General features: G+C 38.5%; 1 protein-coding gene across 2 annotated transcripts in view; it reads right to left on the reverse strand.

Annotated features, from left to right (window-relative positions):
- Nucleotides 1-2,072: 2,072 nt before the first annotated feature.
- The window catches only part of MAGI3 (membrane associated guanylate kinase, WW and PDZ domain containing 3), a 237,935-nt gene continuing 216,964 nt past the window's right edge, over nt 2,073-23,043 (reverse strand). The window contains exons 17-22 of one of the 2 annotated variants that reach the window (XM_036766304.1): nt 16,820-16,922; nt 15,925-16,051; nt 14,989-15,132; nt 6,983-7,121; nt 5,886-5,976; nt 4,451-5,260 (exon numbers count right to left, since the gene is read on the reverse strand). In XM_036766304.1, coding sequence (XP_036622199.1) covers nt 5,927-5,976; nt 6,983-7,121; nt 14,989-15,132; nt 15,925-16,051; nt 16,820-16,922 — 563 coding nt within the window. In that variant the 3' untranslated portion in view covers nt 4,451-5,260; nt 5,886-5,926. Of the gene's footprint in view, nt 5,261-5,885; nt 5,977-6,982; nt 7,122-14,988; nt 15,133-15,924; nt 16,052-16,819; nt 16,923-23,043 lie in introns of both variants that reach the window. The other variant, XM_036766303.1, reaches the window with a different exon arrangement.

Here is a 23,043-nt window from a genome sequence, read left to right on the forward strand (position 1 = left end):
TCTATTTGCATCTTGCTGTTTTAGCATTCAGTTATGGTCCCAAAGCTTTCAGAATTCAAATCCATTCATATGGATTGGATTTCAATACCAAGTGAACATAAATAGCTCTTCATATTTTTATGTCAGTTAAGCTTCAGAGGTTGCACAGCAACAGGAAAGCTGATCCAAACTGGTGGGCACCTTAAACTAATTCTGCTATCTAAAACAGGAATTGTAGTTTTCATAGAATTATGACTTATTTGAAGCACACTGTAATTCTATGAACTACAATAAAAACCTTAAATGCATAACCAGAAAAGAGCTGTCTAAAGAAGGGAATATGCTGCTTAAGAAGTTAATGGTGTTTCACAGACTCTACAGTGCATGTTAAGCATGATGTCAAGCATGTTAAGGATGATGTCAAATTACTTTAGAATATTCCTTTGATCTTGCAGAAATGTATTCTTTGTGGGGCTCGTTCTCATCCTTCTTAATTTGTGTACCATTTAGACACAATGGAGAATGCCCGCCATTTAGAGTTAGAAGCTCTTGGCTCAAATCCTGGCTTGGTCACTTGCTACTGGAATGACTTTAATCTTTCCTAATCTACAAACACGGGGCTTCCAGCTCTTAATTTAGGAGCTGAGGAAGCCCTGGATTCTATACTGCTTAGTGCTTTGAGCATTCCCCATTCTTTGCATGATCATGCTTCAGTTTAAGCCACTGGGGGTCTACCGAGTCATTGGGGAAGGCCATTCCCATCTGGGACACTACCTGGCTCCCTCTTACTTTTCCAGTGTTTTTATACCTCATCCTCCTCGACTGACTATAATCCAGTGACACTGGCCTCCTTCCTGTTCTTTCCACAGGACACTGTATCTCCCAATTCCAGTGAGGGGAAGGGGGGAGGGAAGGTGTTCTGTCCATGGAATTTTCTGCCACAAGGCTGGCGAATGACACTATTTAAAGGTATCAGTCCATTTTCATCTGTCTAGTAATGCCATTGATCAGCTTTCCAGAAAATCCCCCAGGTTGTGAAAGGTGAGAATATATGTTTATTTAAAAAAGAGTTTTATTAAATTCTAGCTTGTTCTAGGCGTGCACTGGTTCACCTGGCTACGACGGCTGATCATCCCAAAAGGAGTTTTGTGTTCCTGGTTGAACCTGGCACTTCAGCATTGGTTTCCATACCAAGCACATGTCAAAGTGGGGAGGGCCCTCTTCCCCCTCCCTCAGGTATGTACCTGGAAATGAGCTTCTGACAAGGAGTCAAATTTATGTTTAAATGTAATAATGGAGACCCTTTTCATTTTAAAATGAAATATGCCCTATGGAAATTGTATTTGTCCACAAACACAGTCAACTAAGGTAAACATTTGTATGGAAATTTGAGGAAAAAAACAACTAAAAAAAATCACTCTCCTTATAAGCTCTAAAGAGTTCATAGAAAGAGGACTTTGAGGCCTCTTCCAGAAAAAGGTGGGGAGCTGGAGAGAATGGCTAGCAAAGCTTTTTCTTTGATGCTGAAAAGCATAAAAGTGCAAAAATGATATTTCTGCAGACCTTTATATGCATTTTCTTATCTGATCCTATGAAGTCAGTACTACGGGTATTAAGATTCCTGTGTTATATATGAAGAAACTGAAAGTTTGTGATGGATTATGACTCCAGGGAGCAACATGCAAAGCACTAGCCTTGGAGTCAGGAAGACCTGTGTTCTAATCATGAGTCAGACACTAGCTATGTAACCCTGGGCAAGTTACCCTTTTTCACCCTGTTTCCTTTTCTAGGGATGGACTCTAATGACCCTTCCAGCTCTGAATCGATGATCTGCCCACAGTCACACAGTAAGGAAGGTCAGAAGGTCAGCTACACCACAATGCCCCCAATAAAGGACCTCAGTGATTTAATATTAAGCCTTACATATAAAGATTCCTACAGAAGCAAATTTTCATTACAAGTAACTATTTTTTCTCTATAAGACTAGTGAGCATTTGTTATTTTGGAGAGACAAAATGTGCATGTGTGAATAATTTAGACTGCCTGAATAAAGGGATCTAATAGAGAACATTACAAAAGGGACAACAAATGCATTTTATAGAATAAGAACCAAAGACCATGAACTTTTTTTTTAATATTATCTATATAAAAAATAACGAGCGATTTACAGTTCTCTCTCTCTAATCAGAACCTCAAGTATATATAAAGGTACTGTACAATATATAAACATTTACAACCAGCACATCCATTTTTGCTTAGCGTTCCAAGGCCCTGTTGCTAAGTCATGATACATTAAGTACAGAGACAGGTTCTTAGAAAGGAAGAGCCACATCAGACTGACAACAGATGACATCAAAGTTAGGTCACAGTTAACAACAAAAGAAATAATCACTGTAGAGTTGCGGATGAGAGGGAAAAGAAAAACATTTTGGTGGTACTAATGCTGAGCAATAGTATAGCTCCTAATTTTGTTCTACAATCAAAGGGTTATGAGAAGTGTGTGCATATAATGTGCATATAATGAAAAAGATCCAAAAAATTTCACTCAAGGAGACATTTCATATCTACAGTGGTTAAATTCAGGAATATTAAAGAGCTTCACAGTCAGACTCTAAAAGAGAAGGCTTTCTGAATGGTGTATCTTGTAGCAACAAGAGGGACTGAGTGTGATGTTGTTATAGGACAAGTAAAATGCCCCATAAAAGCTACATATTCTTAAAGTATTTTTTCATTTATATTTACTACTGAATGTTGTTTTAGGGAACTGAAAAAAACCTATAGCTATTTTATACATTTAAAACTGAACCTAGCCCTACCTTCCAAATGAGCTAGTTTTGTTTGACTGGACTCTAAAATTTTTAAAAAAACACACACAAGCTGAGCTCACATCTCCTAATGAAGAAGTTGGTATCTACAAAAACTTAACACAAAAGTCCAAGTAGATAAGTGTTCCCTGCTCTCAATACACACCAGCCTGCTATCTGCAAATTGGATGGGGCCTCTTTTGGTTCTCCTCTTTGAGAGGAGACCCTGAGGAAGGAACTCCGCAAAGACAGTGTTCTCTTGCTCCTGGAGTTTCTATAAATGATGAACCTCATACAAGTGTAATCAAATAAACTGGTATTCAATCTGTGTATGAATGCTGATACTGGTATAATGACTGGAGCCCCAGATAAGCCTACAAAATATTTTGATTTTTCAACTACAGTCCACATTAAAGTATAATGACTTTTAGTACCAACTATTCAAAAAACAAAGAAGTGGTAGTATGTTGCCTTAACATGAAGTAACAGGAAATATTTCACATGCTTTATCATTATGAAATGAATGAAAAAGAGGCAGGGTGATCCTGAGATACTTTAACTATATCAGGTTGAAGAAAACAGGAAGTAAGCTTTTTACTGCTTAATGTACTTCCTTGATGACTCTGGAACAAAAAATTGTAGGTAGCAATATATTTTTTACAGTTAGAGTTGTTGGAAGCATCTTAACTGATTAGACTGGGAAAAGAAGTGCTTTGTAGAAGTTAAAACACCAGCTTGAACCAATATATTTTCTTTAAAAGTGATGGTGGTTTGGGGCTTTATTAAAAAAAAAAATCAATTGAAAAAGCCAATTGGGGGAAACTATCGGTGGCCTTTTTTTAAGAGGGCATTATCACCTTTCAATGATGAATTAACAGAACCTCCTTGATGATCAGCAAGAACGCAAACATTTCTTTCTGTAAACATGCAACATGCTATTGAAAACATCAACTTCCAAACCAAATCTTGCTTTTCCATTGCTGCAGAAATGTCAGAGGAGGCTAAAACAAACAAGATACAGTCGATAACTTGGCACAAGTACAAGGAAGGAGTCATGGTCACATTGGCAATATAGACATCATTTTGTTCAGACACTCACAATACAATTCAAAAGCCTTAGAAGTGCAATGGCAAATGAGCAGCAGTATACCACCTTCCTGAAGTCAGGGACATTAGCTAGGGAAGAGAGAAAGAAGAGGGACAGGGAGGCAGATTTTGAGCAATCCTATGAGTCCTTCATGCAGCTTAGTTAACTTAGTAATCAAATTAAAATGTATGGTTTATGCCTATTCTCAGACTTCTTTTTAAAAAAATGCTGCTTTTGTTTTTTAAACAAAAAAAAAAACAAACTTTTTTTTTCTTTTGAATTTTAGACAGTTAGAGACGTTTCTCAGCCACACCAGGGACTCTGCTTGCACTTGGCACTTTCCAAGGTCCAGGAGTTATTGGGGCTTTCTTAACTGGAGAAGTACTTCCAGGTTTTAACCCATCACTATCTTTTTTTCTCTCCACTTTCTCTGGGTCTTTTTCTTTGTGTTCTCCTGCCTTGTTCCGAATGACTGTCTCTTCAGGTTCTAACTTCAGTGGTTTTTTGGACATTTTGCTACTTGGTCCTGTTTTGGATTTGGTACAACTTATTTCTCCAGAGTTTGCTTTCTTTCCTTTTTCATGATCAGTTACTACTTTGCTGCCAGGCTCACTGGCTCTTTTGGATGGAAGAGATTTTTCATCCACTTTCTGGCTTTTTTTCTCTGGGGAATATGTTTCATTTTTCCCAGACTGGTTTTGTTTTGGGTCTTTCCTAGAGACACCTGGTTTTTCCTTCTCGTTTTTGATCTTTTCAGTGTTCTCACCAGCTCTTCTACCTTGCCCCTCTTGCAACCGGGCATCAGTGTTTAGTTTGTCTCTAATTACTTCCGTCTTTGGCTGCTTTTGGGGGCTAGCAGATCTTCCTCTAGGTTTTCTTGAATTATCTCTTCCAGAACTTTCACTGGTGCCAACTTGTAAATTTTTATTTTCCCTTTTTCTGGGGCTCAGGGACCGATCTTTGGGTCTTCTTTTTGGGTCATCCTTTAAAGGACTGGCTATTTTTTCTCCATGTTCTCCTGAAGGTCTATTAACTGACTTTTTGGGACTAACAGATCTGCCTCTTCTTGCAACATCATATACAACTTCCTGAAGAGTTTTCTTCTCACTGTGCCCTTGACTACTGGGTAGAACCTTTTTATTCACATTTTTTTGGACAGAAGATTGATGCTTTATTTCAGAATTGTTTTCATCTAGAGGGCTTTTCTTTACTGGCAGAGTATCCTTTACTTCTTCTGCCTTTTCACATATCTGAACTCTTGTTAAAGCTTCTTCAGATACTGGCACATGAGATATTTCAAATATGGAAGTAGAATGTGAAGATGGGAAATATGGTGACTGTTCATCATAAATTATGCTTGAAGATGAAGGATTATAAATATCCCAATCACCTAAAATGAATAAATAAATTAATTTGATTATAGAGTATTTATTATTTTCCTTTCTGAAAAATTTCTACAACTTCGACAGCAATTTTTAAATGTATCTTAAAATTTTAAACCCCCTGTTTATAAGTAAGTATCTGAAGATATACAGACAAATGTGCAACTGGATGGAACACCAAAGATATGTGCATTAATATTAATTTGTATATATTTCTGTATGTATAAATTAATCATGAAAAGAAGTATATTTGAAAAATAATTTCAAGGTAGCACTTTGGGGAAATGAAGTATTTAAATATGGCAAATATGTTTGCTTTAATGATAAGGTCTAGTGTGTAAGGAATTTAAATTTCAGTTGCTGTCAGTGAATATTCAGCCTTCAGACATTGTCAAGTTGTTTGCTAAAGAGTGTAGGAGGGCTGTATAATTCATTTGCAAGCTGGTAACCAGGTAGATAGAGCCTTTGGGATTAGGTGGTAGGAACTTGTAAATACTAACCCTTGCAACAAGCTGTCAAATTTAATGCCAAAAGGAAACTGAAACATGGAGGAGAGGGGAGGAATAGATTTATTGTATTTAATTAAAAAGAAAACAAAAAGAGAGAAATGAATCAAAAGACATGCAAATTTACCAAGTCTTTTTAAGGAAAGACCAAGAAAAGCCCTGAAAGCCTTAATGTTGCTCAGGTTTCACGTAGGAGCACAGACCGGAAGGAGCCAAACCTGAAGGAGGAAGAGAAAAAGCCTAGGACTATGTACAAAAACACAGAGCAGTCAGCAAAGATGTCACCAGGATTGGGATTTTTGAGTAGAACACGAAAGAGAATCACAAGACTGGAAGGAGACTGCAAAAGCCACGTCTACACTTCCTCCCTGCTCCCAAAGCACCAAGTAGTGTGGGCACTGTCCTCAATTTGGCTTCAAGCACCATCAACGTGGAACTATTTTCAAATAATGTAGAAAATACCATGAAAACAATTAGGGCTCGATTGCAGACGTGGTCTTGGGCCCGCCGTGTCTTTGTCACCAGCTACTTGATTACAGCAGGTTGTACCAGAGCCCTTGTTACTGTCCTCAGGAAAGACTCAGGTGACAAACAGCTCATTGGAAGGAAACCAATTACATTTGCTCATGGTCTATAATTCATCCAAAGAACAGAGGGAGTTATGATTTTGAGGATGGAGACTGAAGCAATATTTCCCATAAGAAAGCTTCAGACACATCCTTCAATACACATTAAGAGGCAGTAGCCAATTCACTAGACTTCTTGGAGGCCAAGTTCTTCCATCCAAAAAACTGAAATCCTAATACTTGCGTTGCCCACCTTATGGGAGTGCCATGAGGAAAGCACTTTGTAGACTGCAGAGTGCCAGGGAAATGTGAACTGCTATGGCATTTTAAGCAGTTTCCTTCATTGTCAGGATATACATGAAGTTGGTTTATTATTTCTTCTGTGTTTGTTTCTCCACATAAGCAACTATTTTTTTCTCTAAAGTCAAAATTCCTATTACAATACCATGCCCCAATAAAAGTACAATCGGAAGCCTTTTATACTGCAAAAATATCAACAAATTGCCCGTGGAATAAGCTTTAGGATTCTGTCGTCTCAAGTCCTGACCTAATCTCGTGTTGGTCACTCACCTGCCTCCTTCTGATGACCAGCTGCCCCCTCTCCACAGCTCCCTGCCTGTTCCCTTCAACCACCACTCAAGTCACCTTCCATACTTACCATGGTCAGGGATCAGGCCAGTTCCTGGCCTCAGAAGAAGAAGAACTTTATTTCCTCCAGCTTGGATCAACTCAATTGCTCGAGTATGGGTAATACCTTGTGTAGGTTCCCCATTGATTTCAACAATCTGGTCACCAACCTAGAAAGGAAACAGTCATCTAAGTGAGGTTAAATTGTGGGCCTTCTCTTTAAAGGCCATGCGGCCATCCATCCTTGGTTAGTGAACCTCACTGGCACCGTTCCCTGGTGACCATTCATCCTTGGCAGCTGATGAACACCGGAAAGTCTCAAAATTAAAGAACATCCAGTCTTACTTAACTATTTCACAATTAACCTCAGAGTAAAGTTCTAGTTTAATCAGGTTTTTTTTAAAAAAAGAATTAGAGAAGGTATATAATCAGGAAACTGTCTAGATATTAAGACTCCTGAATTTTATTTCTGTATTTTTCAACAACTGCCAGAATGCCCCCCTGCCCTAGAATATGTCACCCAAGGGAGTGTAATGTAATGGAAAGTGTTCTCAATTTGCACTCAGAGGATCTAGGTCTGAGTCCTGGTTACATTCTTTACTGTTTGTCTCACTTAGGCAATTCCCTCCCCCACTTCCTTGGGTCCCAGTTTATACTCATCTATAAAATAAGGGGGCTGGAATATATGATCTTTAAGGTCCCTTCCAGAGTTAGTCTCTAAATAATTATTATCTAATGCTGCAGGACTTTATGAAGGTCAGTCTCTGAGTGGATTAACAAGGAAAATGTACTTTTGCATCGTCTATGTTATGGTTTCCCACAGATCTGTTCCAATGATTCTCTACTATGGCTATAACTGCAAAGAGAAGAATGATCCCTTGCTAGGCTAATAAGAAAACCATATAATATATAGATACTTCTGCTTCAAGGATGCATGATATTGTCACCGTGGGTGTTGTTCCCTGTAAAGATGCAAACTATAACCACTCTACACCTTAGCTGTCAGTCTTCCAAACCCTGAAACAACATTCTGGTGACCAAACTCCTTGAGAACTGAGAGGCTGTGACCTGCCAAAGGTCACACAGCCAGGATTGTCAGTGAATTGCAGGGTTAGAGCTGAAGGGAACCTTAGAAACCATCAAGTACAACTCCCTCATTTTATACATAAGGAAACTGAGGCTGGCATTCAGGGTCACGTAGCTAGTGAGTGTCTGTGGCAGAATTTGAACTCAGCTCTTCCTGACCCCAAGCCCAGTCTCTATCCACTGCCTAGGTAGGAACCAGAGGCAGGACCTGAAGCCAAATCTTCCCAGCTTCAAGACTATTGAGATTACTGAGCCACTTCCAGTAATACTGAAAAGTCATGGTAAATGGGAAAGGTACCACAAGATTTGAGATTTTCAAAAAAGAGAAGGGAACAGTCTGTAGATTACAGGTTCATGAGCTTGACTTGGATTTCTGGGAAAATTTCAGAACAGATTATTAAGGAGATGGTTAGGTGAGCATTTGAAAAGGGACATAGTGAATACAAAGAACTAACATGGTTTCAAGGAGAACAAGTCACATCAGACTACATCTCTTTTTTTGACAGAATTACTAATATAATAAAGGTGTTATTCATGAATACAGTTCAGCTATATTTTAGCAAAACTTTTTATAAAGTATCTCGTACTATTTTTGTTGCGAAGATGGAGACGTTAACTAGTTGATAATACAATTAGATAAAGAATTGTTTCCATGGTTGGACTTAATGGTTCAGTGTCCACAAGGCAGTGCTGGGTTCATTTCTGGGCATCATGATTTTAAAAGGATATAGATATGGATACGGATATGAATATACTAAAGAGTATCCAAAGGGTTGGGAACTAGGACAGTTACGAGCTGTCAGTCCCACATACCTGAAGAGCAATTATGCCTGTTCTGTTTGGCCCCAGAGGAAAGAAGTTTTCCAAAGATGCAAGTTTAGGATTGATGTCAAGAAAAACAGCCTAAACTCTGCAGATGATATGATGGTATACTTAGAGAATCCTAAAGAATCAACTAAAAAATTCCTATATATTACTAACAAAGCCCAACAGCAAGCAATAGAAAGAGAAATTCCATTTAAAGTTACTGTAGACACTATAAAATATTTGGGAGTCTACCTGCCAAGACAAACCCAGGGCCTATATGAACATAATTATGAAACACTTTTCACGCAAATAAAGTTAGATCTAAAGAAATGGAAAAACATCAATTGCTCGTGGTTAGGCCAAGCTAATATAATAAAAATGACAATTTTACCTAAATTAATTTACTTATTCAGTGCCATACCAATTGAACTACCAAAAATTATTTTACAGAGCTGGATAAAATAATAATAAAATTCATCTGGAAGAACAAAAGGTCCAGAATATCAAGGGAATTAATGAAAAGAAATGGTAGGGAAGGTGGCTTAGCCATACCAGATATTAAACTGCACTATAAAGCAGCAGTCATCAAAACTATCTGGTACTGGCTAAGAAGCAGAGTGGTGGGTCAGTGGAATAGGTTAGGTACACAAGTTGCAGTAGTCAACGACTATAACAATCTAATCTTTGATAAACCCAAAGAATCCAGCTTCTGGGCTAAGAACTCACAATTTCACAAAAACTGCTGGGTAAACTGGAAAATGGTATGGCAGAAACTGGGCATAGACCAATATCTTACACCGTATACCAAAATAAAGTCAAAAGGGGTTCATGATTTAGGAATAAAGGTTGATACTATAAGCAATTTGGGAGAGCAAGGAAAAGTTCACCTGTCAGATTTATGAGAAAGGGAAGAATTCATGACTCAACAAGAGATAGAGAGCATTACAAAATGCAAAATGGATAATTGTGATTATGTTAAATGGAAAAGTTTTTGTATAAACAAGGCCAATGTAACAAAGATTAGGAGGGAAGCAGAAAACTGGGAGAAAATCTTTACAAGCAGTGTCTCTGACAAAGGCCTCATTTCTAAAATATACAGGGAACTGAGCCAAATTGATAGGAATACAAGTCATTCCCCAATTGAGAAATGGTCAAAGGATATGAACAGGCAGTTTTCAGAGAAAGAAATTAAAGATATCTATAGGCATATGAAAAAATGCTCTGGATCACTACTGATTAGAGAAATGCAAATCAAAACAACTCTTAGGTACCACATCTCTCCTGTTAGACTGGTTAACATGATAAAACAGGAAAATGATAAATGCTGGAGAGGATGTGGGGAAATTGGAACATTGTTACATTGTTGGTGGAGTTGTGAACAGATGTAGCCATTCTGGAGAGCAATTTGGAACTATGCCCAAAGGGCTACAAAACTGTCCATCAATACCACTTCTAGGTCTGTATACAGAGAACAAAATTTAATTTTATTATTATTATTTTCCCAATTACAAGTGTTTATTTTCTCTCCATTCCTTTGCCCACTGTCACTAAACTATGTTAAAGAAAAAGAAAACATTATGGACATATCCAATGTGAGAATTTGTTCTGTTTGATCATACATATTTGTAAGCCTTAGGATAAACTGAAAACAACTTAACTTAAAATAAAAAAATGTTAATGCTAAATTATTTTGGCACAGCATAGACCACAGAACAAAATAACAACTGAGCCCTTCTCGAAGCACAATTTGACAACAGTTAAGTAAAAGAGCATTAAAAAGTGATTCCAACTGATGGTATGATAGCCTTATACCTTTAGGAGTTTATTACTAGTTAAAAGAAAGGAGGAGTATGCTTCAACTTTACTAAGATAGTACCAGAGTTGTCCAGTGTATATGATCTGAGATTTGTCGCTACTCAAAATTGCCTTCATTTATAAAGTTGTTGTCACTAAGCATGAATTGCTCTTTTGCTCTGTTTTCCTCATCCCTATCACTTTATACAAGTCTTTCCAAATTTCTATAGATTCTTCACAGGTTTCTCACCTGTCTCAGCCCTGCACCAGACAGATACTAACCTCTGGATAATTTAGCCCTTTGGTACCAAGAATTCCTGCCCCAAGGCCCTGCTGTCCTCACTGGTGGTTGCTTCTGTTGCTCCTTGCTTCCAGGCATTGGCTCTAGCCAATTCACCTTATTCCCTGGACTTCTTGTCAACTCCTACGCACATCCCCTGTGGCCCCCTCCCCCCTTTTCCAGTTCTGAACTATGAAGGGTCATCTTTGCTTTTTAAATGCTTTATGATTTATTCATTCATTCCTTGTTCCCGCCCTCTGTCGATATTCCTAGGGCTCTTTGTCTGATATCTCTCTCATCCTTGTCATATGCTACCTGGTAGTTACCTGTTATGTCCTTTAGTAGAATTAGCCTTGTATATAAGAGACACTTAATAATTTTTTGTTAAAATTAAGCCACTTAATCTGAAACTCATTTTCCATATCTATAAATGGGGTAGGTTGTTGTGAGGAAAGTGTTTTATAAATCTAAAGATGCTAACAGAACTCTTAAAAAATCTTTCCAAGACTTATTTTTCTATTGTAAAAATAAATAGCACCAAAACTTGTAATTAAACAGACTTGCCACCAGGTGTCCTTATCTTTTAACATTAGAAGCTTAATGAATTTTTGTCCCAAAATACATTTTTCATTTAACAAAGTTGGGGGGTGGGGATTAAAAAAAAAGGTGGGGGAGGAGGGATAGAGAATCAACCTAGAGCCAGATGCAAAATTAAAAGCAACTTAGTATTTCTGAGAAAGACATAAAACTGAAGAACATGGAAGAAAGGGGGTAGTTGTTTTTAACCAGTAAATATCACAAGTAAAATTTAGTTCCTTTTTATGACAAGGAATGAGGAAAATGATGGGGAAGGAAGACAGAAAAGAAGAGATTTAAGAAGAAATGAGATAAGTAAGGAAGATACTAAGGAATTAGGAAAAGACAGTGATTATTCTTTAGCTAATAGTGCTTTTATTCTATCCCTCTGGTACAGAATGTCTCTCCTGGTGTTAGCCTAGGCAGAGATGCTGCTTCTGGGAGAAAAGTGATAAGATTCAAAAGATTGTTAACCATCTGGTTGGGAGGAGCCTCTTTTCTACTGTCTGTAGAGCCAAAATTAGGGGCCTGAGTTAGCTTTGGCTCTTAGGCCATTTTTTTCTTTGGCTGTTTCTCTTGGGGGATCTTTGGTTTCCTTCACTCATGGTATATGGTAAAAGACAATGACAAAAGGGGAAAGGCCTTGGGGTCTTCTCCCCTCTGAGATAATGCATAGGCCCTTTGGAATGTGCCTTGGCCTCTGTGTCTGTTCTTTTCTATTTTGGGTGAAGGGATTGGAGTCTTTGACCTTGAGAATTCTGAAAGATCAGGAGGGCACTCCAACTTGGCTAGTGTGATAGTAGGGTCCAGAGGAGCAAAGAGTGACCTTTGGGACCCCAGCCCAGTGGTAGCTGAGACTAAGATTTCATCTGGAGGCTACACTGTATCTGCATATGGACTTAGTGGGGCCAATGTTATATGGGAATTTATCAGAAACTGTTATCTCCTGAGTGATGGGGAGCAGGAGAATTGCTTATACTATTGTTCTTGCTGTAACTTCAAAGTAGGCGTCCCTTTGTAAAACTTGATGTTAAATGGTTAAACAGAACTGGGGCCCATGCCCTGAACCCTAATAATGGAGAACCTAGGTGGTGGCATCCTACTGGCCTGGCTTGCCAGAAGTTGTGGACCTGGAAAGAAGGCCAGGACAGCATAAAGCCAAAGGGAAAGGTGCAATGCCTATCTGTAGTACTGAAAACACAACCTGCTGCTTGTTGAGATGACTAAGTTTCAACCTCCAAAGAGAGCACAATAATAGTTATGACTTGTGTTACTACTTGGGGTTTTAAGTTTTTTTTTGTTAAATGTCTATTTGTGATTCTTTGTGGGTTTTTAAAGCAAATATAAAATATACAGTTTTCCTTTGCCTGATCTAAGTTTTATACTATGTACCTTCTACTCCCCTCTTTCTGTGGAGATGTTAGACACGAATCAAGGCCCTAAATGTTAAGTAATTTTCCCTTGACATCTGGAATGGAGGCATAAAGATCCAAAGAGTATGAGAAAAGGAGCCTGTAGCAGTAGTGGAAAAGCCCAGAAATGTACCCAAGACAAAATTCAAGAAAGGAGCCAGCAATAAAAGCCTCGGCTTCAGATGTCTAGACACAAATCCCCCAACCGTGGGTGATGAGCCAGGTGAGACAGAGACGCTACTGCACAGACACAAGTTATCACTAAGGTATCCCAGGTATCACTAAGACTTGGCACGGGTTAGGACCCATAAACGAAATAGAAGTCTACAGGGTACAGCTTATTTGAAAGAAAAAGGGTGAGCATGTCTTACTCAAAAAGAAGAGCAGAGCTTAACAGGGGGCAGGGGTGAAATGTTTTACTGCAATAAGATCTACTTCAGTGTGAATTTCTAAGAACCAGAGGGAGGACCTATGGGTGAAAATCATTGAAGGCAAAAACAGAAGTGGTATTTCTGGAGTACACCATAAACCACCTGCAGGAGGTGCGGTGGGCCAGCCATTTCACCTCTGTTTGCCTCAGTTTCTTCAAGTGTAAAATGAGGAGAGTAACAGCATCACTTTCTTGGGTTCTGGTGAGGATCAAATGAAATATTTATAAAATTCTTGGTACAGTGCTTGGCAAACAGTAGGTGCTCTATAAATACTTATTCCCTTTCCCTACACCCACTTAGAAAAAAGAGAGATGAAGAATTCATAAATAGCACACAAACCAAGCATGGAAATGAGATATAGTAGAGATCAGGAATTATTAGGAAAATTGTTGGAGTTTTCTTTCCATCAAAAGCAGTAGCTAATAATTTCTTGACTTGCCTAAATGATAATTTTGTCCTTCAACAAACAGAAGAACCAACAAAGGGACGTGTGACTTTGGACGTTGACTTGATTCTCCCCAACACCTTGATGGAACCCTTGAGAGATGGAGTTGTTGCTGTTTAGTTGTTTCTCAGTCATGTCTGACTCTTTGGGACCCCTTCTGGGGATTCCTTCTCCAGGTCATTTTGTAGATGAGGCAAACAGGGTTAGGTGACTTGCCCAGGGTCACAAAGTTATTAAGCATCTAAGGTTGTTTTGAACTCAGGGGGATGAGTCTTCCCGGCTCCAGGGCTGGCACTCTATCTACTACAGAGATGGTATCATCCCAGCTTAGACTGTGGAATGCAGAGAGAGAACATACTGCCGAGTCCCGGTTGGACATGTGCTCCACATGATGAGGCAGTGTATCTACACGGTTTCAGAAAAGGGATCAGTAGGATCCCATGTACTAACATCTACAAGGCAAGCAAACCCAGGAGCTCTCGATTCTGAAGACACAAAAGAAACTCTTCAGATAAGGAAGAAAAAGGAGGCACTGTCTAGTTCCATGGCTATGGGCCAGGTGTTGGCCTCTCAGTCTCAGTTTTTTCATCTGTATAATGGAGACCATTATACTCCCACATCCAGTCCCATAGTCTCACCTGTAAAAATGGCTGGTTGGACTAGATGATTATGTCTTCTTCAGGTTTAAGTCTATGATCCCATTACTTTCTCTTACTAATGCATCTTGTGTTTTTATCTTTGACAAAAAAATAAAACAAATCTTGGTTCCTTAAAACTAGATCTTGCTGCTTCTTGGAGAAATAAAAATTCTCCCTTTGGCAGTATTCCTGAGAATCACTTGTCCTGGCTCTTCCAATTCACGGTAATATAATTAGTCCCTCAGGAAGTCCTTTTTTGTTAATTCTTTTGCTCTCAAAACTCTAAATCTTAAGTAAAAAGAAATGCCTTTTCTCATTGGCCAAAGTCAATAATAACATAATTCTAAAACAGTATAACCGGCACATTTCAGTAAGCAGAACAAAAGCAATTTGACCATCACAGTCCAAGAAGGATTGAAAAAGTCAAATGACAAGGTATTTTCCTCCTCCCCACAATCAGTGGCTTTTCTTGGAAAATTTATTCTCTAGTCTCAGATGTTAGAAGTTCAAGAAGAAAAAATTTAAAAAGGTAGCATAGATAGAGGGCAGCCAATAGAAGCTAACTCACATGAATTCTCCCATCTTTAATGGCAGGACCATCCTCGGCAAGTCGAAGAATGAATAGCCCCATGTTATACTCTTTTCCCCCACGCAGACTGAATCCAAAGCCTCTTGGGCCTCTTTCTAGTTCCACGGGGTAACAACCAAGGTTCTAAGGTCATACAGAAGGAAAAAAATAAGATAAGCTTGTTTTTATGTCCGTTTAATGTTAAATAAACAACCAAAAGTTGAAATGGGAATATTTACAAATGAGGAACTACGCTCAGAATGTATTTTTAAGGAAGTCTCCTAGAGAAAAGAATTAATTTCAGATGAACGAATACATAATAGGTAATGACATCACTCAAATTGATTTGAACGTGATCAGATTTCACTGCCTATAGCAGTCATTTATGGTGTGCAGTGGGGCACTCTTTTAAAAAAAATTTTTCATTTTAATTTTCGGTTCCAAATTCTCTTCTCTCTACCCACTGAGAAGGTAAGAAACAGGATGTCCATCATACATATGAAATCATGCAAAATACATTTCCACATTATCCATGTTGTGGGGAAAAAAGCAGGAAAAGTAGGGACATTCTTCTAAAAGGCACCATTTTGAAAAGCCTGAAACAGTCTATAACTCTGAGGGAGAAGATTCCTTTGCTGAAAGGGTAGTTATGCTCCTATTGTCTCATAAGCACACTTAACCAATAGCTTACCTTTCCTCAATTAGATGGTAAACTCTAGGAGAAGAGGGATTAGTTCTTTAACTTTTATATCCTTTTAGAGTAATGTACGAGGAGCAGTAACAACTCATGAAGGATTGTGTTTATTCTAATCCTCTGCATTTATAATCACCTTCTCTGAGTTGTTTGGAGTACAATTATCTCAAAAATAATGTCACGGACTTAGTAGCCCTAAAAGTCAGTTAGGTGTACAGGACACTGGGGTGGATTTTAGTTACCTGATTGTGCCGATTACCCACAACTGAAATCAAAGTCGTATCAGGTTGGGCAAGATGCTTGTGGTCAGACCATGATAGCCTGTAAGTCGTGGAAATGTCTTTCCCAATTTCACTTTCTAAACCACTTCTGCAAGAGAGAGAAAGCAAGAATATAGCACAGTGCACACCCTCAGTAAGGGAAGAGAGCTCTGTGTGTGTGTGGTACATGGAGAACTAGACAGAGAACCCGGGGTGATGGCAGATTTACCTCTATTTTATTCAGAGGGCAGCATGTCTTATCTCCATTCTCTTGGCACTCCTAAATGCTATGATGTAAATCCAAGATAAAAATTTGGGCATTAACCCTAACATATCCCTAAACTTTTGTTATCAGAATAGTATTTAACAAAATACATCAGCATGACTGATATCAGTAAAAGCAGGACTCCATTAATAAAACTAAAGGCCCCAAAGTTAATACAGATGTAGCAAAAAAATTGCTGTCAAGTATTCCTAAGATGTATGGCTCAATCCTCAGGATGTTGCTGAATTTCCATCAGCCTACTTCTGGTTTCAGAGCTAGCTATTCCAACAAATGAGGGCTGTAAACCCTACTTCTGTTAGGCACGATGGCATCATTCGGTGCCGGCTCTGAGATTTCAGACAGAGCTTCTCTGCCAAAGACGTCAAGTCCAATAGTGGCGAAGCCAGATGCTGCTTTATTAATTCCTGCCAGCATCTATTTGTCAGGCATGGATCTCTGACAACATGTGAGATAGCAGCACAAAATTTGCCAATTTAGTTATACACCTGAATGGGGGTCAGTGTACAAATGATTTATGGTTCCAAACTGCTTTCTGCACATTCCTAGAAAAATACAGCAAACGAAAAACAACTTGAGTAAAACCAGCCTCACCGGTCTCCTGATGTATGACTGGCTTGTGTCTGTCCCATGGCTCTGTGTTGTAGTGCTGGACTTTGCCTGGCCGAGTTTGTTCCTGATGGTGGACCATGATGTTCTGTTCAAAAGGGAAAACAACAGAAATGAGAATCTGTCCCTGCAGGTGTGAAACTGAAGAGTGTGCCACTGAGACAAGAACTAATGACTCCTGAATCTTTGACTTCAATGTAAGTGGTGCTGAGGTCAGCCACCTACAATGTGAACATGAGAATCTTTTTCCCTGTGATTTCGGAATAATGAATATGTTTCATGAGAACAACAGGAACAGGTTTCCTGCTGTACAATCTTTCTCCACTTTTTTCTTTGTTTTGATTACCATACAGATTATAAATCAAAAGCAAAGAAAGTGAGTAAATTTTCATTTTTCTAAGACAGTATATCTATAGGGTGCATGCTACAACATATATATGTGTGTATACATATATACACATACATGCATACGTGTGTGTACGTGTATGAGTATATATTTATTCATACATACGTATATGCACACACACCTGTACAAATGGGTGGTATTCATAAGCCCTCTGAAATGCTTATTGAATGATCTGTAGGATTTGTGCTATAAAAATATAAATTACGTCTGCAATTTAGGGAACACTTTTGTTCATGTTTCCATAATTTTAAGATTTTGAAGATATGCTTATATTAATCTGTTACTGGGTCACTTTTACATACTTGACAGCATACAACAAGAGGAGATCAATTTTCAAAACCATTCTGTAATACATGTGTCAAAGTGCCTATGTTTCTACCACTGCACAATCACCAGTCAGTCATTACCAATGGCAAAGTCTAGTCTTAGGAACATCATCTGAACAAAAACCTTTGATGCTTCACTGTAAATAAAGGGGTAGTAACTGATACTGTTACAAAATACCAAATGCAATCCTGTTCTGGAGTTATATTGAGCAATCAATTAAATATTTAGTAAATGTTTACTGTATACAGGGCAAAGGGCCAAGAGAGCTGGGGAAGATACCAATTTGAGGTAAGCTGGCCCCTTTACTTCTTCGTTGCTTACTTGGCTCCTTAACTCTTTAACACTGAACCCCTCTGGGCAAGCATCTTTATCTCTATCCCAGTCGTTTTCCACCCTGCTGACTGATGCTCTACTCTTCAAACCTTGACCTTCAGAGTCTCCAGGAGCCTCTTGAAGCTCTGAACCCACTGGACCCAGCTCTCCTCATCCTTCAGCCTGGCCATTTCACACCCGGCCACTTCTCTGCTCCCTTCTTCCGCCTCTTGCTGTGAGGACTATTATTTAAATCAACCTTCTCATTGTAGCTGGAAAGGGAGTGTCAATGGACTGCCTTACTGTTCTACTTACCGTTCGTGCATCTTCCTAGACCTGAACATCCTTCTCTGACCTTTCTTAGTCATGTGTTATTCCCAATTAGAATGAAAGCTCCTTGAAGGAAGGGGCTGTTTTGTTTTCCACCACACTGCCAGCACAGGGAAGATCTGGCTCAAAATATGTGCTTAATTAAATGCTTGTTGACTGACTGAACAAATACCTTTTCATTCAGTCACGTCACTATACTACACTTATAGTCTGCTTTCTGTTCTCCTTGTCTCATCAAAACTCATTTCATTTCAACAATAAACTTCCTCCTAAACACCAAATTCACTGGCTTTTTCTCAGCTCTCATTCTTTTTGACTTGCATGCAACATTTGACACCTTACTACCCTCTCCTTTAATTCAATTAAGTAAACAAGCAGCTAGCATTTACATTCAATTCATTTTGATAAGCATGTTTTAAGAGCATAGCTATGTACAAGGCACTATGCTCTGTGCAGGGGATTCAAATATAAAATGAAAGTCTCTGGCCTCAAGAACCTTACATGTTACTGGGAGAATATAAAATATCAACAAAGAATATATTTGAGTCTTCCTGACTCCAAGTCTAGCACCAGAGCCATGACACCATCCTGTCTCTTAAGAGGAAGAGCTTAAGAAGAAGGAATGTAAAGAGAGAAAAGAGAAAGAGGGTCCAACACAATGCCTTCAGGATGTCTACAGTAATGATGTGGGGCCTGGATGATGAGCCAGCAAAGAAGACTGAGAATCAATCAGATAGGTAGGAGAACACAAAGGAGAGTGGCTAAACAGTATAAAATGCTATAGTTTAAAAAGGATTAGGATGGAGAAAAGGACTTTGGGTATAAAATATAAGATCACGGGCGACTTGAGTAAAAAGAGTTGGATGGCTTTGCTGGAAGCCAGACTACAAGAGGTTGAGAAATGAATGGAAATTAGATGTGAGGCCATGAACCAGATGCCTTTTTCAAGGAATTTGGCTGTTAGAAGGAAGACGTAGACAGTAGAGTGAAGGGAAGGATTTTGGGGAATAAGGAAACTTAGGCAGCAGAGAAACGTGTAGGTTGGGAGACTAAAGATTAGAGGAGAGATTAAATGTTGTTTTTTAATTTTTTTAAATGAATTTTAACATAAAAAACCCAAAAGCATATTCACCCATATACAGTAGAATTCAGAGTACTACATATAAGGAACCACAAATCTCTATTTTGTATATTTTTAAAAGAATATGATAAAGTTGTCAAGTTAACTTTCAAAATAGTCTTGCTTGTCTGTGCCTCCTGAACTTGTTTCTGTTCCCTTCTGTGCATTTAAAAAAACAACTTTTACTTCTCCCACCCCTCACAATTAAAAGACCAAGGTTGGGGCAGGGGGACCCTTGTAACAAACAGGTTTAGTCAAGCAAAACCAAGCTACATAGTGACTACGTCAAAAAATCTGTCTTTTTCTGTACTTTTCTGTAACGAGATGGATAATATGCTTCATTATAGATCCTTTAGAGTTATGGTAATCAATTAATTGCATTAAGTCTTTAAGTTTTGTCATTATAATGTGTTATTTTATAAGTTACTCTCCTGGTTCTGCTCACTTTATTCTGCTTACCTCAGTTCCTACTACCCAGGATTTTCTGAAATTATTCCTGAATATTTCTCATTTTTTCTTTTTTATAGCAGCCCTTTTCTTTTACAATTTATTTATTTTTAGTTTGAAACATTCATTTCCACAAGCTTTTGAGTGTTAAATTTTCTCCCCCCTTTTAATCCCCCTCCCCAAGATGGCATGCAATCTGATATAGACTCTACATAGACACTCATTAAACATATTTTCATTCATAATAAACATTCATATTAAACATATTTCATATAGTCATGTTGTAAAGAAGAACTATAACCAATGGAAATGAACCATGAGAAAGAAGAAACAAACAAAACAAAACAAAAAAGAAAGAGAGCAAACAGTATGCTTGGATCTGCATTCAGACGCCGAAATTCTTTCTCTGGATATGGAAAGCATTTTCCATCACGAGCCTTTTGGAGTTGTCTTAGAACCCTGCATTGCTGAGAAGAGCCAAATGTATCAGTTAGTCATTGTACAATGTTCTCCTGGTTCTGCTCCTCTCTTTTCTCATTTCTTCCAGGGAAATACTATTCCAAGACATTCATATATAACTTGTTCAGTCACTGCCCAAGAGATAGCCATATCTTAGGCTCTAGTTTTTTTTCCCTTTTAATCCTCATTTCAGAGTCAGCCAAGTGCTACTATTGATAATTTATATATATATGGGCCCTTTCCCCATATCTTTGAAATCACTGGGGTATATGCCCACTAGTGAAATTACTGCCAAAAAGTACAGTTCAGTAGTTTTCTAGTATAGTTCTAAATTATTTTCTAGAAGGGAAATTTGGAGCTCTGCCAAGAATGCATTAGGGTGGCTGTCATCCCGCAACCCAGCCAAACATTTACTATTTCATCTTTTGTCATCTTTACCAATCTGATGTCTCTGCAGCGAAATCTCAGATTTGCATTAATCTTATTACTAATGACTTGGCTCACTCTTTCACATGGCTTATGAGAGCCTTTAGTTCTTTTGAAAACTATTTGTATCCTTTGATCACTTATTATTGGGGAATGGCCCTTATTCTCTTATGTTTGTACCAACTCTCTATATATCTTGGATTCCAAACCTTTATTAGGGCTATTTTATGTTGAGCTTTCCCTCTCTGACAATTTCTTCTTAATCTATACCTACACTGACTTTGTTCATGTAAACACTTTTAAAATTTATGTACTTACAATGATCTATTTTATCTTTTATAAGCACTTCAACTTGTTTCTTTAATGGCAACTACTCCTCCTCCTTTTCCTCCTTTCCCTCATTTGCATCATACTGCATCCAATGAATGTTCATCATGTGACTCTCCATTGTACTTTGGGTTATCTTCAATTTAATTTTTTTCTGCAGACTCGCATAATTTGGAGACTAGCAGCCATACAATATCACTGGAATGTTATTATTAAAAAGATGGGCCTTTATTTTAGGGAGAAGTTTGGGGTCACTAAAATAACTGCACAATTTGTGAAGCCAATCAACCTGCTCTTCTTCACTTGTTCAGTTCTGGGTCCAACTCCCTTCAGTCTCTCTGTAATGTTTTTTTCTCAGATATACGTACCAATGGAGGAGCTCTTTAGGTTGTCCATGCAACTGCTGAAGCAGTGATGCATAATCTAGACAATCTTCCTTTTTCATCCACTTGTTTTTTTCCTGTGTAGTTAGACCAAACTCCTCATCCTCACCCTCAATCTGTTCGCCCCTGCTGTTGTTCTATATTTGTCTTCCTTTTTTGTAGTTAAACTGCTTGAGAAAGTGGTTTACAATAGGTACCTCTATCTTCCTCTCATTTGCTTAAAAAAAAAAAAAACTCTTTGTAGTCTGGTTTCCAACCTCATCATTTACCAAAACCTCTCTCTCTGAAGTTACTAATGATCTCTTACTGGCCAAACTGAATGACTTTTTCTCAGTCCTCATCCTTGACTTTTGCATCCTTTGACAGTTTCTCTTCTCCTTGATATTCTCTTCTCTAGGTTTTCAAGGCTCTACTTATTTGTGGCCTTTCCTCTTATCTATCAGTCCATTCCATCTATCTCCTTTGCTAGATCTTCATCCACGTCGCACCCACTAACTGTGGGTATACGAAAGGGTTTGTTCTGGGCCCTCCTCTTCCCTATACTACTTCACTTGATTTCATTGATTCCCTGGTTTCAACTATCATCTCTATGCAGGTGACTCTCAGATCTATAGGTCCAGCCCTGACTTCTCTCCCAGCCTCTAGCCAAATATCGCCAACTGCCTACTACTCATCTTGAACTGCATGTCCCATAGACATCTTAAAACCAATATGTTCAAAAGTGAATTTGTTAATTTCCCCCCCCAAACCCTTCCCTCTTCCAAACTTCCCAAGCTATGGCCGTGGTGTCAAATTCAAATAGAAATGCGGACCATTAATTTGTACATAAATATCCCTGTGGGCTGAATACTGACTTGGTTTTAAAATGTAGTATTATGTTATATTATTTTTATTATATATTTTAATATTTATATTATATATTTTAATATATTTATTATATTATATTTTATTGCATTTTTATCTATCTTGTTAACTATTTCCCAATTACATTTTAATCTAGTTTGGGCTACACTAAGGAATGTTGCAGGCTGTACATGGTCCACAAGCATGCTGCATGTTGGACACCTCTAGTCTAAGGTACCCCCCACATCCAATCCAAGACCTTTCAATTTCACCTTTGCAACATCTCTCTAAAACATACTGCTAATACCCTGCTGCAGACCCTTATCTCCTCATGCCCTTGTAATAATCTGCTAGCTAGTTTACTTGTCAGAAGTCTCTCTCCATTCAAGTACATTTTCCATTCAGCCACCAAAGTGATTTTCCGAAAGTGCTGGTCTGACCATGTCACTCTTCCCGTCCCCCTGCCCTCCAATTTGGTCAACTCCAATGACTTCCTATCACCTCTAGGATATAAGACAAAATGCTCTGCAAGGTATTCAAGGCCCTTCATAACCTAGTCCCCTCATACCTTTGCAGTCTTCTGACACCTGATATTCCTTCATGTTTCTTCAATACAGTAACACGGCCACCTTGCTGTTCCATGAACAAGACACTCTATCTCCTGACTTCAGGCATTTTGTCTGCCTGTCCCCCATGCCTAGAATGTTCTTTCTCCTTAATTCTGCCCACTAGTTTCCCTGGCTTCTTTCAAATCCCACCTACAGGAAGGCTTTCCAAGTCCAATTAATTTTGGTTCCACCCCTCCGTTAATTAATTCCTACTCATGTGT

This window comes from Trichosurus vulpecula, chromosome 7, assembly GCF_011100635.1.
Source record: "Trichosurus vulpecula isolate mTriVul1 chromosome 7, mTriVul1.pri, whole genome shotgun sequence".
Taxonomy (NCBI): Eukaryota; Metazoa; Chordata; class Mammalia; order Diprotodontia; family Phalangeridae; genus Trichosurus; species Trichosurus vulpecula.